Consider the following 16,382-nt stretch of genomic DNA (forward strand, 5'->3'; position numbering starts at 1 on the left):
AACTGTGGTCAAGACTGGAAACTTACAGCCGGACCCTCACCTATAATGAACTGAGCAGTGGGTGTTGTTTCAGAAACCTGTTTGAGGAAGTTTAACATTTTCACATGCTACTGTTTGTTCTTCATAATTAAAAATGCCGTATAAGGGTATAAAAAGACTTAGCTTTTCTCCTCCATGGATGTTAGAACATCTTATTATTACACTTTCTTTCAGATTTTTCTTTATCTTGAAAGGATTTAGCAGATTAGTGATTTGGCACATACTTTTATCCAAAGCTAAATACAAATGAGGAAATCACAGTGAGTGTGGGTACTGATGTGGTAAACACACTGAAATACAGAAGAAGAAGAAAACTCAACCTACAAATAATTTAGACATGTTGCTCACTTTAAATAGTGGCACATTTTTGGTAGATCTGAGGTCTTTTTCAGATTAGAGTGAGTTAAAATTACTACTAGAAGCTCAAAAACAAGTTTGTTACATACACATACTCAAATAGTCATTTTTTCATTGTTTAAAGTAATATAATGGTGTAGCCTACCATAATGCTTAACATTATTTACGATATTTCAACACATTATGTTTCTCATACTTGTGAATAATGGAGAATCAGCAAGGCTGTGAACTCATTAGGACAATGCAGAGATGGCACTTTGTTAACTCAATACTAAACTCTCCGGTTATCTAAAAATAACCCTGGTACAAGTAACAGAAACTTTGTTGGACTGAGATAGGAGATTGTGAGCTGTAGACTAGCGGCTAATATCATTGTCTGGTCAGACAATGATAGACAGTGGTTTCCTGAGCTGTTAGTTGTATGAGATGGCAGAAATTCAGACACCCTGCTAAATAATAACAAGTATTTTATAACAAAATTAATTACAGTAAGATATTTTTCATTCATTTTGTCATATTAGGCACTTATTATATTAAGTGTGATGATTTATACAGACTCATCAGATGCGTGTAACGTTGTGGAAAACATTCATGTTTCAATTCAAATGCTTGTATATTGATCACTAAATGATGTCTTGTTGGAAACAAAGAACAGTAAGCTAAGGGACAGTTGCTGTGCAGAGTGCTAACACTGAATTCTTATCAGTTTCCTCCATTTTTAGCTTCAGTAATGTTTTTCTTTTCTCTGTAAGTTGCTGTTTTGTGCTCAGAGAGCCTCGTGGCCACCGGTGAGTTTGTGGAAGAGCTCCTCGTTCAGTGTGTCGCTTTGCTGTCGTGCGCGAGTGGACATGAAGATGTATCCTCCGATGTACTCGTGCACAACCTTACAGTCTGCATTCACACAGCCGAATGCTATGTTAATGTTTCCATCGAATTCAATCGCCACCTAGAATAGAGACAGGTGTTGATGATATGAATGACTGAATGAAGATAAACAGTAAGTCAGGGACATATTTCATAAGGCAAAAATAAAGTCTCCTTCATTCATATTAAATGTATCACAGTTATTATAATTTTATCATACTTTTATTGAAACCTACCTGTCGTATGTCCCAATTAACATTCCACTGTCTCATATTATTATAACGCCAAGTCTTCACCACATCTCCGACTCCCAGGTCTATACGGATCAGACGGTTGTTAGCAATTCCCAGAACTTCGTCCTTACGACTGCCCTTAAACCTGAGAAACGATTGTATTGTGAAGATGACTATTATAAAATAAATATTTTGTGTTACCACATACCACAGCATACTCATACTAGCTTGTTAAAAAGGTACATCATGAGCTGACCATGTTTTTGTGCTTCTAAAGTTAGTCTTTTTACCTGACCATGAAGTAGGAAATTCCAAAATCAGGCAGAGCTTGCCAGATCTGCAGGAACTTCAAGATGGCAGACGTCAAAGAGAGCTGGGCGACGTTCTGATAGGCCTCCAGGATACGAGGGGTTAACTGAAAAGAACAAGAAGAGGTGAAGTGAAACATTGCAATATTGTATAACGTGAAATAACTGGAAAGTTTCATGGTCACTCTACCTGTTTGGGCTTGTATTTCTTATGGTATCTTGGTGAGACGAGGCTGTGTGTGTTGATGCTGTCATCAGTTTGTGCTGTGGGAGCTGCTGAGTTGGAACGCTGCATTGAAAGGAACGTCTGGATGTTCTTTACTTCACTTTGATACGAGCTGTCCAATAACGTCAGGCCTTTCGATGCCAGCTTGCAGGCGGCCATCCACTGAGAGTACTGCTTCTCCTGATTCAGTGGGGTAGGTTAGAACAAAATTAATTCATTAATTAATTATTTTTTTAATAAATACAATTTGTTTTAATCCTAGCAAGTACACACCCATTCAAAAGTTTTGGGTCAGAAAGTTGTCTATATCAAATAAATGCTGCTCTTTTGGACTATTTATGAAGGAATACAAAAAATGTATCGTTTCCACAAAAATAAAATTTAATTATGCATCACAACTGTTTTCAGCACTGATAATAATAAAAGATTGAGCAGCAAATCAACATATTAGAAAGATTACAAATGAATGTTATAGACAGTTACGTACATTTTCACATCGCAAGTAGATTTCATTCATGCCTTCTGGTGCAGGAATGAGGAGTTTGATACAGAATTTCTGGCCTGCTACATTGACATCAGGGGCGACCTCACAGCCTAAACAGAAGCAGATGTGTTTCAGATAACATGGCCTCATTAAACTGATGAGTGTGTCTACTTTGGTTTCAGCCTTAACTGAGGTGAGAAAACATATTCACATGCTGTACAAGCACAGTGTGAGAGGCTGCATGCAAAAATGACTCATTTACAGTAAAGCAAGCATAATGCACTGACCTTAATTTATTAAAGGACCAAAGCTACATTTTCTTTATTTTCATAAGACTTCACAAGGCCAGGGGATTTATCTACTGTATCAATTAGGTTTTATTATTCACATTTTACTTATTAAATTAAATTTTTGTTCTCTTGTAGCAAAATTGCAATATTGGGTATAGGTAAAAAAAAAAAAAAGACCTTTCAGGTTCAGTTGTTGAATGGGCTCTCCATAGCGGTCCTCTTTACTTTTATAATAGGAGATTGATGTGTCCTGAAATTTGCACCAGTATTGCTTGTAACCCTTGAGAGTTAGTCTCTTTGGCCTGCAGGGTGGAAAATGATTAAATATTAAATAATGATGATGCGCTGATTATGCAAAAATTCACGTTTAATCCAATGTGTCACTTTGTTTCTTTGTAATTGTTTGTGAAAGTAGGATTCAGTAGGATTTGGCCAGAGAAAAAGATCTTACCGAAATATTTTCAAATGGTCATTCAGCTCTGGGGCAGTCATGTTATCCTGTAAAAGTAAATCTGATTTTTATTGATAGTACTTCTGACAGCAGATTTAGTACCTCTGAATTTGTCTATGCATCTCTGCAGTTCAATCTCCAGGTCTCATTTTCTGCTCTTCTATTAGGACAGAGGATTTATTGTAAGTGTCTCTCACCAGCATGTCTGTGCTGTTGCCGTCTCCCACCATCTTGACCTCCAGGGATTTCAGGGCAGACTCCAAGTCATCCATCCCTTGACAGGAAGAGACCATGTCCTGAGACAAGGACAGTTTTCCTATGTGGTACTGAATAAGAGAGTGAGAAAAAGATGATTTTAGAAGATGTTAGAATGCTACTGCTTTTTGTATTATTCCTTTTATGTTAACATCAGTTTAACTAATCTGTTTTATAGTTGCGATGGCAGTATAATTTGTTTGGTTTTCTCTGTTGTACCTGCAGGGCTCCAAATAGCATCATTTCCTCTTCTGTGCAGTCTATGTCCTCCAAGAGAATTGCCCAGCGAGCTTGTTCATACAACTGCGTCAAACGCACTGCATCATACTACAACGAGAGAATTGATTTTAATTTCTTGACTCTTGGAAAAAATGTATACACACGTCTTAACCAAACACCGCTACCTTGGGATCCATATCATGGAAAGTGTAGTATTTGAAACGAAGCCATATTTTGTCATTCTCTTGTATTCCCTGCTGCATTAGTGAACGAGATGAATCCAGCCACCTCCAGGGAACAGAAGAACATTTATATTAAGGATGAAATGTGAATTATTATTTTTTTAAGTCTTTGTTTGTTTCTCTGCTGTACCTGGTGTGAATATGAGTTTTGTCCACCACACTGGCTGGCCGGTAGAGTTTAGCAATGGTTTCAGGAGCAGGTGAGGGCAAGCTGACAGACAGCATCTTATACACAGCCTCAGTATTCGGAGAGTCAGCAAAATGAGCCGGCATGCCATTGTGCAGAGCTTGAACAGAGCCTACATCCAGATAAAACAATTGTTTAAAAACAATGATAATGATAAATGTTTCTTGAGCACCAATTCAGAGTATTAGAATGATTTCTGAAGGATTGAAGACTGGAGTAATGACTGCTGAAAAGTCAGCCTTGCCATCATAGGAATAAACTACATATTAAAATGTATTAAAACTGTTATTTTAAATTGTAATAATATTTCACAATATTACTGTTTTTACTGTATTTTCAATAAAAATAAAAATAATTGAGAATACAAAAGCATTAAAAAATCTTTTTGACTCCAAACTTTTGAACAATAGTGTATTAAAAGCTTCTTTAATGTGTTATTTTGTGCACCTGCGATTAGAGGAACATCTGTAAGATCATACAGCTCTTCTGAGGAATCTTTGTCTTTCTTTTTCTTTTTCTCTTCAACAGGACGAAGCAAGGAGAGCTCTTCTGGGTGACGTAAATCTGAAAGCAAGATAGATTTTGGAAATGGTAACCTGAAACTTAGAAACAGATTGCGTATAGAGGGGGTGTTGGATCCAAGCTTGATCCTTCACTTACTGAGAACCCTGCAGATGCCCACGACTGTGCGAAATACAGGACTGGAAAAACAGGCTCGCATTTTCAGTGTAGCCCCATTCGGCAAGCCCAGTCGCAGAGGCTTGTGTTGTGGGGTGAAGACGAGGCGAGCGTCTGCGTGGACCCCGCATTTGTCCAGTGTCCAGCCGGTCCGCAGCAGCCACTGCTGCTTCTGCTCCCACCACAGGGCATGATCAGACCAGTCCTTCTTCAGATCTAGAGATAAGACACAAGAACATCTCACAGCGTAAATAAAGATTTAGGAACCATACTTAATTCTAAACACAGTTTTTATAAATATGGGATCATTTGTTATGACGTTGTTTATATGCTTTCCTTTGGGGTAGGTAAAGTTTATGAAAGAAGTCACTCATGCTGATATTGTAAAAAAGTATTACAATTTAAACCGGTTTTCTAAAATAATTTATAATAAAATTTTCAACAGCCATTAATACATTCTTCAGTGTCACATGATCCTCCAAAAAATTCATTTGCTATGCTGATTTGGTGTTTAAAAACATTTCTTATTATTGTTAATGTTGAAAACAGTTAATATGTTTGTTGAAATCATGATATATATTGTGTTCATGATGCTTTAATGAATATAAAGTTTCAAAGAACAGCATTTATTTGAAATAGAAATCTATTTAATGTAAAAGTCACTTTACTATCACTTTCAAGCAATTTAATGCTTCCTTGTTCAATAAAAGTATTAATTTCTTTTAAAAAATCATACTGATCATAAACTTTTTAATGGTAGTAGTAGTACATATAAATCTAATGTGTTTCGTTGCTGTTATATGCACTAAAAGAAAATATAATAGCCTATTTTTGAAGTAAAGCATAACTCACTAGTCTGCTCAACTAATTTGAGAATAACTCCGCCAATGTGTAGCTCAGAGGTCACGCTGATCTGAAGAGGTGGGGCATCAGGACCAAGATCCTCAACTGTGACTGTAAGGTCCCACGCTGCCATACTGCTGCCAAGAGATACCAAAAATATGGAAACAATGAGGTTTGATCAGACATAAGCTGTTCTGTACACTGGTCCATTATTCTATTTAAAAGTATCAATGCATGATGAGCAGCTGTATATCACATGTCTAGCATGATCATACTGATGGTAATGGTGGTGACACATCACCATGTATTATCATGCCGTTTGCTCCTAGTTAAGTTTACTGAGGCTGATACTTCCCGTTTATACATGAATCACATGGAACCACATTTCCTCTTTTGGTCAAGTGTCTAATCCACCAATGCACGTAATTGGGGAGTGTTGGTTTATATATATTGGTCGTGGGTGGGTGTGTGTGTGACAATTCTGAAAATAGTTAACTGAAACTGAAAACTGAAATAGACCCAAAAATATTATTTAACAACTCAGCTTCATGTCCTTTTAATCTGTAACATAAATGTCATTTAAACTCCACAGTAAAATAAATGAATGTAGACACAACACTGCAAAATAGGGCAATGTGTAGTGAACACATTTAGATAATATACCGTTTATATAAGTAAAATGCTTTAGATGTAATTTAAACACCTTGATATTGTAAATTTATATTCTAAATTATTAACTGTTTGTTAGTTATCTGAAATAAAGTGACTATAGGACTATCTCACTGTCATTGTTTTAAATTACTAATAGCTCCAAATATAATTAGAATGATGATTTTGTTACCTTGTCTGTTTGGCTCTGGATCTGCCGATGATAGTGTCTCTCTCTTGTGCTGGTAGGTTTTATGAGATACTCACACAAACACACACTCGTTTAGACAAGACCCCTGCTGTGTAAAATCAGTTGTGGTTTTTCAGGGTATGTCAGAGCTGACAGAAAAGGGTGTTCCTCTTTTCTTGGCTTCCGTGTAACGGAACTGTGTATGACTGTGATGTTTTCACACTAAATGCGCTCTTACACAATACATCAAATACTCAGGGACTTAGACTCATGTTTTATAGGGCATGAAAGTACCACCTAGACAGCGGAGCGTATTATGTGTTGTTGTTTTTCACAGTGTAAGATGGTGCTATAACCAAATTATTTATTTTATCAGTTGAAACAATATAAAAGAGGCTTCTGTAGTCTTTATTTAGCCAACATTGAGAAAAAAAAAGATATTAATATGGGTATATGGGATATGCACAAATTATATTTCAAATTAATCTTCATCTAAATCTCTTTCAAATTAACTGAGAGTAAATGCAATTAAAAACCTACCTGCCCAAGACAGCAGAGCTCACAATTATTCTGCAAATTATCTGGCTTGTACTTGTTTTAGAAATGAATAAATAAATGGATAAACATTATATACTGCCAGACAAAAGTTTGAAAGTATAGTCTCTTATTTTCACCAAGGATGCATTTGTGAAAAATACAGTAAAAAAACACAGTAATATTGTGAAATATTATTACAGTTTACAGGTATTGCTTTCCATTGTAATATATTTTAAAATGTAATGTATTCCTGTGATGGCATAGCTGAATTTTTAGCAGCCATAACTCCAATCTTAAGTGTGACATGATATCAGAATCAGAAAGAGCTTTATTACCAAGTATGTTTACACACACAAGGAACTTGACTTGCCGACAGGAGCTTCCAGTGCAGAAGAAAGTATGGGCATAGTGCAAACATACATAATAGTGATAATAGTGCAGACATACATAATAATAATAATAATTCATTACATTTTATATAGCGCTTTTCTGCTTTTCTAAGCACTCAAAGCGCTCTACATTGTGAGGGGTGGTGTCTCCTCGTCCAATATAATAATATAATAATATATAATAGTGATAATAGTGCAATACATAATAGTGCAGACATACATAATAGTGATAATAGTGCAGACATACATAAGAGTGCAATACATAATAGTGATAATAGTGCAGGCATACATAATAGTGATAATAGTGCAAACATACATAATAGTGCAGACATACATAATAGTGCAGACATGCATAGGAATAACGCAGTAGGAATAGAATGATATTCTGACTATTACCAATACAAATGGTTAAGAAACTAAAAATAGTCAGTTACTGCGCCTAAATTCATATCAAGTGTAATCCAAAATCAGGACGTTGACAAAACGTCATGTCAATTGCACTAGTCACACCAAAAGTAGGCTATTAGCAACAGGACAGCTTGACTGAAAGATTGCGCTTTCAGCATCGTGCCGCTAGATGTCAGTAAAGGATGAATGATGTTGATCCGGGACAGTCCAAATAATGAGAAGCGCCAGCGAGTGAATTGACGGTATGGTCCCGTTTACTTTCATTGTGTCAGCCAGTTGAGTTTCAATATCACTATTTTTATTTCAAACAAACTGTGAACTGCTTGTTACAACAGATACAAAATCGAAACGAGGATAAAATCAAGGCGCAGATGGAAGACATTCAGGCTTTAAACTTTAAATGTGCCAGCTGTCATGGCGTTTCAGATGTCAAAACTTGCTGCTCGTGTTTGGCTCTCCAGAGGCGTTGGGTTCACATGCAGCGCTGGGGACAGATGTCCGACTCATCTCGATTTGATCAGCAGACTTGCACATCGCTCCTTTCATGCGCTCAAAGCGCTGCCCTCCCAGGGGCTCTTACGTAAAGCAGACAGGTGGGACAAGGTATCCACGGCCTCAAAGTCACTTCACAGGCGGAGTGGAGGAGCTGTTAAGCAGCACCGCATCACCGGGGTTGTAGTGGGCGCCGTGGGGGTCTCTGCCTCTGAGCGCGCGGCCTGAGCTGAACCTGGATTCAGAGAGCAGCGACTGGACAGAGTGAGATCAGAGCCACTGTCCGGCACACACTCCACTGACAGAGAACCAGAAACAAATTTAATTTCATTACAATTATTAAGATATATTACCGCTATCAGGGTGATCTAGCTCTTGCGTCACATTGAAGGACTTTAATTAGCAAACTGACTGCACATTATCCCTATTATACGACTCTATCTATCTATCTATCTATCTATCTATCTATCTATCTATCTATCTATCTATCTATCTATCTACACTGTAAAAAAAAACCCTAAAATTTACGGTAAAAAAATGGCAGCTGTGGTTGTCAGAATTTTACTGTAAAAAATATGGTAACATTTTAGGTTTTACAGATTTAACATTTAAAAGCCGTATTTCATTAGCTGATATTCATATACCAACCTACTCAAAATACTGAAATCTGTTTAGTACCTTTGTATACACTGATAACCATCAAAAGCAGGTGGTGAAAGAGTCACATGATTAAACAAAGCTCATCATAAACAGCTTTTCCACAAGCTGAGAAGAAACACTTCTATAAACTGAAGGTGTGCTGTCATTCACACAGATACTAAACAGCATCATTGTAACACACATGAAACTGAAATAAGGCAAACATTTATTTAACAACATTCGATGTAAGATCAAAGCATAATGTACACAGCTGATAAGAAAAATCTAAGAAGAAACAGTTATTTCAATGAAAAAATGTGAAATGTAACGGAAGTCAGGGAATGTCAGTTTGCGTGTTTTTTCACTGTAATTTATACATTCTTTTTCACTTCCAAAAACTGTATTTTTCCGTAAAATTACATGAAATGTCCATTATAGTTTTTCACTGTATATTTTGAGGGAAATTACTGTTAACAGTTTTTTTGCTGTAGCATTTTTAGTCTTTTACCATTAAAATCACGACCATTTTTACAGTGGTCTGTCTATCTATTGGAACTGTTTGAACTTCAACTAGAAGCCAACATCAACATTTTCTGTTTTAACCAGTCCGAATCACTGTATTTAACAATATCAATAAACAGCCCTGAAATTTGTAAATGAAAATCAAATAGTTTTTCTTTTTATTTATTTTGTATGACTTGCTTTGCATATTTGTCTTTGGTAGAGAAGCTTTGCTCCATGGATAAGGAGAAGCGGAGGGAAATGTACAGGGTTGATTTTATTCCTCTGAGAAGATTCCTGTCTGGAGTCCATCAGGGGAACAAAACACTAAAACACTCATCATGTAGTGTAATAATACAAAAAGAGAATCTTTTTGTTTTAATCCTGAACCAATTTAACCTGTTTGGAGTCCAGAAATTCTTAGAATGAAGATATGAATAGATTGTTGTGTGTAGACCAGCTTGTATGGGGGTTGTTTTGTGTAAATATATGTTAACATTACTGTCTGCTTCTTTTTAGGTGACTCCTCTTGTAAGCCTCTGTACAAAGTCAATGAAGAGCTGAATAAGAAAATATCCCTCTTCAGTGGTGACATCACAAAACTGGAGATCGACGCAGTCGCCAACGCAGGTGAGAAATGAAGTACAGGAAAATTCATAGTCTACATTACCTGGTCTGCCAAACAGTTTTATTGCTTCCCAAGTACGCTTGTGCCTGGCCATATATCATAAACGTAAAACACAGATTCAGCAGTTTACTGTAAAGATATTTTTTTGCACAGAGTCTTGGTCATTTTTTTTTTTTTAATGAATTGTTTTTCCATATTTGCAAGAGTCATTTTTGTTGAAAATATGCAATGCACAGGAGGATTTGGCATAGTTGAGCTTTAGTGCTCTAGGTTTTGCTTTCTCTGAATGAACATTGTCCTATATATTAAGGCAGTGAACATTTCATCTTCTTGGTTGGCAGCACTAAAAGTCTATTTGAGTTCAGAAAGCACTTCAAAAGAGCAAAGAAAAAACCCTTCTCAGCCAAATTGCTCTTTTTCCAGTACCAATAAAAGTTGCCTTTTAGAAAGAGCAGAAATCATTAGCAATCCTCATTGGTAGATGTCGTGTCACTAGGTGGAGATAGAGATTACTGTCTGTGTGTGGTATCCAGTCAGTAGACACACCTGAAGGTTTCGTAACATTCATCTGCATTTGCGAGTTTGTTCTTGGCAGTTGCAGAACAAAGTGACTTTCTGTGACTTTCAAGCTTTTTCACGTTTGCATCTTTTAAATAGCTAAAGAGACAAGTCGAGCACTAAGATGACAGACTAAAAACTCTCTCAGTGGCGTCTTAGTAAAGATGCCCCTGCAAGCTTTAGTCAGAATAGCTATATTTAATTTTGGCAAAGGAAACAGAGGGACAGATTTACAGAATATGTATTGGGTTGTACTGTTGTGTACATTGGTGTCAGCTGTTCAATACTGAAATACATCATTCCAAAAGATTGATTGTAAAAATTAGCTGCGAACTAAGACTTTAGGTATGTACATCTATCCCTCACAGTCTTGTTTCAGTCATGTTAAAATAAATATGCCATCTACCTGAACTGAGGTCCATTTTAGGTCAGGAAATTAATCAATTTGATAATTAATATGCTGCTATTAAAGTCAGCATTTCAAGATATTTAGCATATTGACATTAGCATATTCATACAGCGTTAGTAGAGTGCTCAGGTTTATTATTTCTCCATCGTCAGCTCTAAGCTGCCATAAAGCAAAGTAATGGCTGGTTAATGTTTTAGAAATCGTATTACCACAAGACTTTATGCCTACTGTTAGTCAGCCTAATGGAGCTCATTGAAACAGGTGTGCAGAGAGATTGTTTTCAGACTTGTTTGGAACATGAGCTAAAACAGAAGTGGGCGAGGAGAAAAAGAAGCTGAAAAGGCAAAGGACTAAGAGTGGGCATGGAGAGAAAGAGAGGAGTTTGTCTGACAGGGCATTGATTCATCTCTCCCAGTTGATGCATCGATCGGCTGGCCGTAGGTCTCGGTGTAAAAGCGTGAGGATTAACAGACTGTCCAGTGGTCATTAATTTAGAGGTTGGAATGAACTTCCCAGTACTGCTAAGTGTGCATCTCACTCACCACAGTACCCAAGTGAGCACAAGCATGCACTCTGTACCTGTATGTTTTTGTACCATTTTGCAGGTGCTATTTCATTTCATTCACATTTTGATTAAAGAGCAGTGAGTTAACTTTTAGTACATTTTTTATTTAAGATTTATTTAAAGCTGCAGTCCGTAAGTTTTGCCTCTTTGTCACCATCTCTGTTTGAAAATGTGGAATTGCAGCTGCTTGCGGAATTATCTTCCTTGCGTGAGATGTGCTCCGACATGGCTCCAGCGCGGATGAATCGAATGTTTTGAGGTGAATGTGTGGCAGTCAGTCACTCACCGGTGTGGATGTTTACTGTACTTCGCAATCACAGATTCTAGCCTACGTCTTGGTATATATTACCCAAATAAGAATCCATTCTCGATCACAATCCGCCCTCAAAATTATAAATGCTATTATTCTAGCTGATGTGATAAAAAGCTATAAATGATCTGCCACGTGCGATAGCCTACTAGCCGGGACAACTTCTTTATGTTTACAGATGTGATGTAATGACGCAGTGCCATGCTCAAATTTCCCTCGAAAACCTACCCGTACCACTCAAATGAGAAAACATTATTATAAACTAACCTTGTGAATCGAGCTAAAGTAAGGCGATAGTTTTGAACACTGGCTGGTTATGTACTTGCTCAAATACTGATTTCGGATTATTTTTAACCAAATAAAGTTACGGACTGCAGCTTTAAGTTGTATGTAAAAAAATTTTTTAACAAACTAATTAATTTAATATGATGAATATTTGCCATTCATACATAATGAAAGATTTCCGCACACAAAAAATCACGGCATAGTTTATTATTATCTATTTTCACTTATTAGATTTGAATAATCTTATTTTTTAAATGATTGCATTCAATTCCTGTGCTTAGAATCAGCATAAATCTGTTCAATTTATGCAGTACAAAGGTATGAACATGGTTAAAATATGATTAACTTCAATTAGTTAAAAAATATGAGACTGAGATGAAATGGGTTTATTAATGAAAAGTACTATTTAAACAGTCTGGTATTAGTACTATTACTGAAATCTTACATTTTGTATGTATGGATGACAAAATAAGTTTAGTAGTTTATGGAAAAACTCTGTAATCCAAATAGATGGAAATTTTATATGCAATTTAAATACACGTTAAATCATATTTTTTAAGTGCAGCACATTAATGTGAATAAAATTATGCATATACTGTTCAAAGAAACATACCCTTGTCTGTATTATTATAGTGTATATAATTCAGTGATCATGCATTTGACCAGTCACCTTACAAATGTTACAGTCCACTGATTATTTCTATTGCATTTATCTTTACTTTTTCATTTGTGGAAGCTGCAGGGGTGAGCAAGATTTTTGGCAAAGGGGCCACATTGGGATTTAAATGGAGAGTGGGAGGGCATAATACAATTACCTTGGAGATGCAATGTTCTTCATGATTGGATCTTGTATTCCAAAAGCTGAGAGAAGTCTATGTACTCATTTTAATAAATGGCACACAATTTTCTGAAGTATGTCTGACTAATGCGGCCACTCACCTTCAGTATTGCTCTACAAAGGTAGACAGTTTTCACCAGGCATCATACAAGGTTTATTTTACTTCACTCTATCTCCCTGGAGAGTTTATGATTCATACACAATGGTAAGCTAAGTGCCTTAGCCTCATAGAAACATTATATGATAAGTTAATATTCTTAGGTTATTGTGCGTTTTATTAAAACATTTTGTTTTTTAGTAGTTGCAGTACACAGAGGAATCACTATCTAGGGAAATGTGTCATGCTCATGTGTGCATATTATAGAAAACTGTTATGAAACATCTAATATTAAGTTAGATGAGTGGTTTTCTGGATCTAACAAGTGTCATGTTGTGTAGTGTTTCCTGGTCCTGAAGCCTCCAAGTGACTACACATTTTGGACATCTTGCTTATCTGACATACTCATTTCAGGTCTTCGAGTATCTACTAAAAAGTCTTGAATCAGGTATCTTTGATTAGGGAGACATACAAAATGTGTAGTGTTGGATGTACACCGCAACCAGGGTTGGGTAACAGGTCTGAGTTGAATTCAAATGTATCACTGAGATGTAATTAGCACCAAGCAATGACTTTGCTTTGAACAGAATATAGCACTGGAGACTGATAATCTCCAACATGCAGTTAGATGTTTGGTGGTACCTTTCACAGTAGAGAGAGAGAACATGCTCATGGTTGCCATATTGGGTGAACTGTGTAAAATACTGGGCAGGTTGTGCTGGTTTAAAGCACTGATCGAGTATTTTGGGTATTTTCTACTTTGTTAAATTTTGCTGGAGGCACGTTAGATGCTACTGAGTGATAACAGAGCTATCGAATGGCAAACAATTTCAAGACAATTGACCTGTGGGCTGGATTAAACCACATTGAGGGTCGTAGTTTGCCCGTGTGTGTGCTAGACTCTTATGAAGGTCAGAATTAAACAACCGTTGAACTGAGCAAAAACGTACTAACACATATTCTTTGAAACTTTGAGAACTCAATCAGTCAATAGGGAGAGTGATGGAGAGGTGGGCTGGAGTGGGGAGGACTGTTTGTCTGTTGTTCTCAATAAAGATTGGATTTACAATAACATTGCCTCCACCCCCTGTCCTCTCTCTCCTCCCTCTCACAACATTTTACAGCTCTTGGCTCCTGGATCTGCCCTATAAAACACCGTAAACATAAAATCCACAAGCACTTAGGAACTGTCCTTCCGAGAGCAGGGGTGGAGGGAGGGATAAACATCCTTTTTACACCACTAGCCATCCATCGCTCTGTCAATCCACCCATCCATCTAGTTAGTGGGAGAGGATATACTGTCCTGTATTGGTTTAAGTTGCATTACATTGTGAATAGTGTATTGTGATTGGGTTTGTGAGAAAAAAACCCCACATGCCCTTGTCGGTTTTACAACTGAAAAGTACACAAAAAGAAAAAAAAAAAATTATTATTAGGGGAAGGTTATGATGTAGGATCATAACCTCAAAACTGAATAAACAATGTTGTTTAATGAAGATTATTTGGAGTGCTGCCTCAGTTTTTTCTCATGGGAGAAATTGCATTCGCCCTCCATGTTTAGTCAGTGTTCGGAGTTACAGATAAGTGATATTCCAGACAGATACAGACACGGTCCCAGATAAGAGTGACGCCATGTAGTATAGATTAAAATTGAACTAAGAGTTTTTATTCAATTTCTTGAAAATAACAAAATTGGATGGATTTGATTGAATTTCTGTATTATAAAAAGCAGCAAAAGAAAGTGGAGGGCACTGTGAATGGGCTGAAGGTTACTAGTTATATTATTTGTTTTAATTTATACTTTTGACAGACAACGGAATAAATTCGAAAGCCCCAAGTTGTGTTGCGCAGAACTCGTATCTTTACACTCAGCCAGAAAAATAGCCCCACAGATAGAGGAGAGAGGCATGACAGAGGATGAGAATGAAGAGAGTAATGCTGCATTTCTGCCTGCGCAGTTTTAGTCTTCACTGCCGGGTAAGACGGTATGCATAATTCACACTGATATGTCTTCCTTTCACAGAAAGCTTGTGATATTCACACAGCTTTAGCAGGGAGTGTGGATAGCGCCACACAGGCGTATGTAAAATGTGTAGACATCTCTAAATAGGTCTGAAAATGTATATTATTTGTCAAAGAGCATAAGCCATTAAATCTGTTATCTGTTGCAAATGAAGCTCAGCATCCTTAGCTGGTGGTTCAGACCCCTCTCTCCAGCGTAGGCGAATTTAAAATGAGTTCACACTGAGAAATCTCACATCTCTCAGCATATGCCACATTGTTGCTAATTGGAAACCAAGCTTGTTGGAGGGAAATGGTTGTCACACACGCAACCCTAATAAATTCATTCTGTCTGTGTCGCTTAGAAAATTTAATTTCAGTGAAATGGCTTTTCTTTTATATAGCGTTTAGCCAATTTAGTTTTTGTTGAGTAATGCGGCAATTTGAAAGAAGAAAAAAGGTTTAAACATGTATTTGAACAATAATTATAAATTGAATGAGAATATGAGCTGTTCATATATTTTGTAACGTCCAGAAATTCCCAAATGTATACTGCCGTGATTGAATTCTGTTTGATGTCCAAGGCTTTGGAATCAGCTTTCAGTTACTGAACCTTTAATGATATAAATGATTTAGGATTTAAAAAAAAGTAAAGATCTGAGCATGTTTGCAGAATGGCAGCCTCATAGCAATTATTTCAGGCCTCGTTAAAAGCCTCCCACCTATACCATTCTCTCACAATCAATCGCCACTTTAGCTCCAATGAAGGAATGTGAAATTGTTGGTCTCCTCTCAGTATAATTAGTCTAATTGACCCAATGTGGTAAATGCGGGGATAAGAGGTATGCGGTTCATCAGGGACGACTTCTGAGAGTTGCTGCTGCTGTTTGGATAGGTGCAATTGCTTGGTGTAATTGTAATTCTAAGTTTGGTTTCGCTAGGTAGAATGTGAGAGGCGCTGTGAAGCCCCTAGGTGTAGCTTCTCAGGGTTTGATTGACCAGTAATTGGGACTTGTCAAACTCTCAAGTTAATTGTTGGGTATTGTGAAGTTGGCCTTTTTAACTGGTAATTTTAGTGGCAAAAGCTGCTTTCAGGTACTCTTTGTCTTTCAGGATCGTTACCGATGCTGTTACTGTGCCTTTCTCCATATGTCAGTGTCTGCAACTGTCTTCATGCTTAATAAGACTCGATAATTTGATGTTGCTGTGAA

The 16,382-nt window shown here is 36.9% G+C and overlaps 2 protein-coding genes across 3 annotated transcripts in view; one reads left to right on the forward strand and one right to left on the reverse strand.

The window, feature by feature from the left end:
- Nucleotides 1–177: 177 nt before the first annotated feature.
- Nucleotides 178–6,757, reverse strand: LOC306883472 (fermitin family homolog 3-like). 2 transcript variants are annotated; one of them, XM_079438757.1, is made up of 15 exons: nt 6,518–6,706; nt 5,686–5,810; nt 4,816–5,049; nt 4,603–4,719; nt 4,099–4,267; nt 3,912–4,014; nt 3,727–3,834; nt 3,450–3,578; nt 3,253–3,299; nt 2,979–3,103; nt 2,515–2,621; nt 1,992–2,207; nt 1,784–1,908; nt 1,497–1,638; nt 178–1,342 (listed from the first exon to the last, which is right to left on the reverse strand). In XM_079438757.1, the coding sequence occupies exons 2-15, from the start codon at nt 5,807–5,809 to the stop codon at nt 1,163–1,165; spliced, it is 1,926 nt and encodes a 641-aa protein (XP_079294883.1). In that variant the 5' UTR covers nt 5,810; nt 6,518–6,706; the 3' UTR covers nt 178–1,162. The 2 variants fall into 2 exon arrangements, with proteins under 2 accessions (XP_079294883.1, XP_079294882.1); XM_079438756.1 differs by having other exon boundaries at nt 224–1,342; nt 5,686–5,813; nt 6,518–6,757.
- Nucleotides 6,758–8,262: 1,505 nt separating this feature from the next.
- macrod1 (mono-ADP ribosylhydrolase 1) overlaps nt 8,263–16,382 on the forward strand; it is a gene marked incomplete at its 5' end in the record, with an annotated part of 54,697 nt that continues 46,577 nt past the window's right edge. The window contains 2 exons of the mRNA XM_079438970.1: nt 8,263–8,428; nt 10,000–10,110. Coding sequence (XP_079295096.1) covers nt 8,263–8,428; nt 10,000–10,110 — 277 coding nt within the window. The remainder of the gene's footprint in view (nt 8,429–9,999; nt 10,111–16,382) is intronic.

The sequence above is a fragment of the Barbus barbus genome, assembly GCF_936440315.1.
Source record: "Barbus barbus genome assembly, chromosome: 17".
NCBI classification, from domain to species: domain Eukaryota; kingdom Metazoa; phylum Chordata; class Actinopteri; order Cypriniformes; family Cyprinidae; genus Barbus; species Barbus barbus.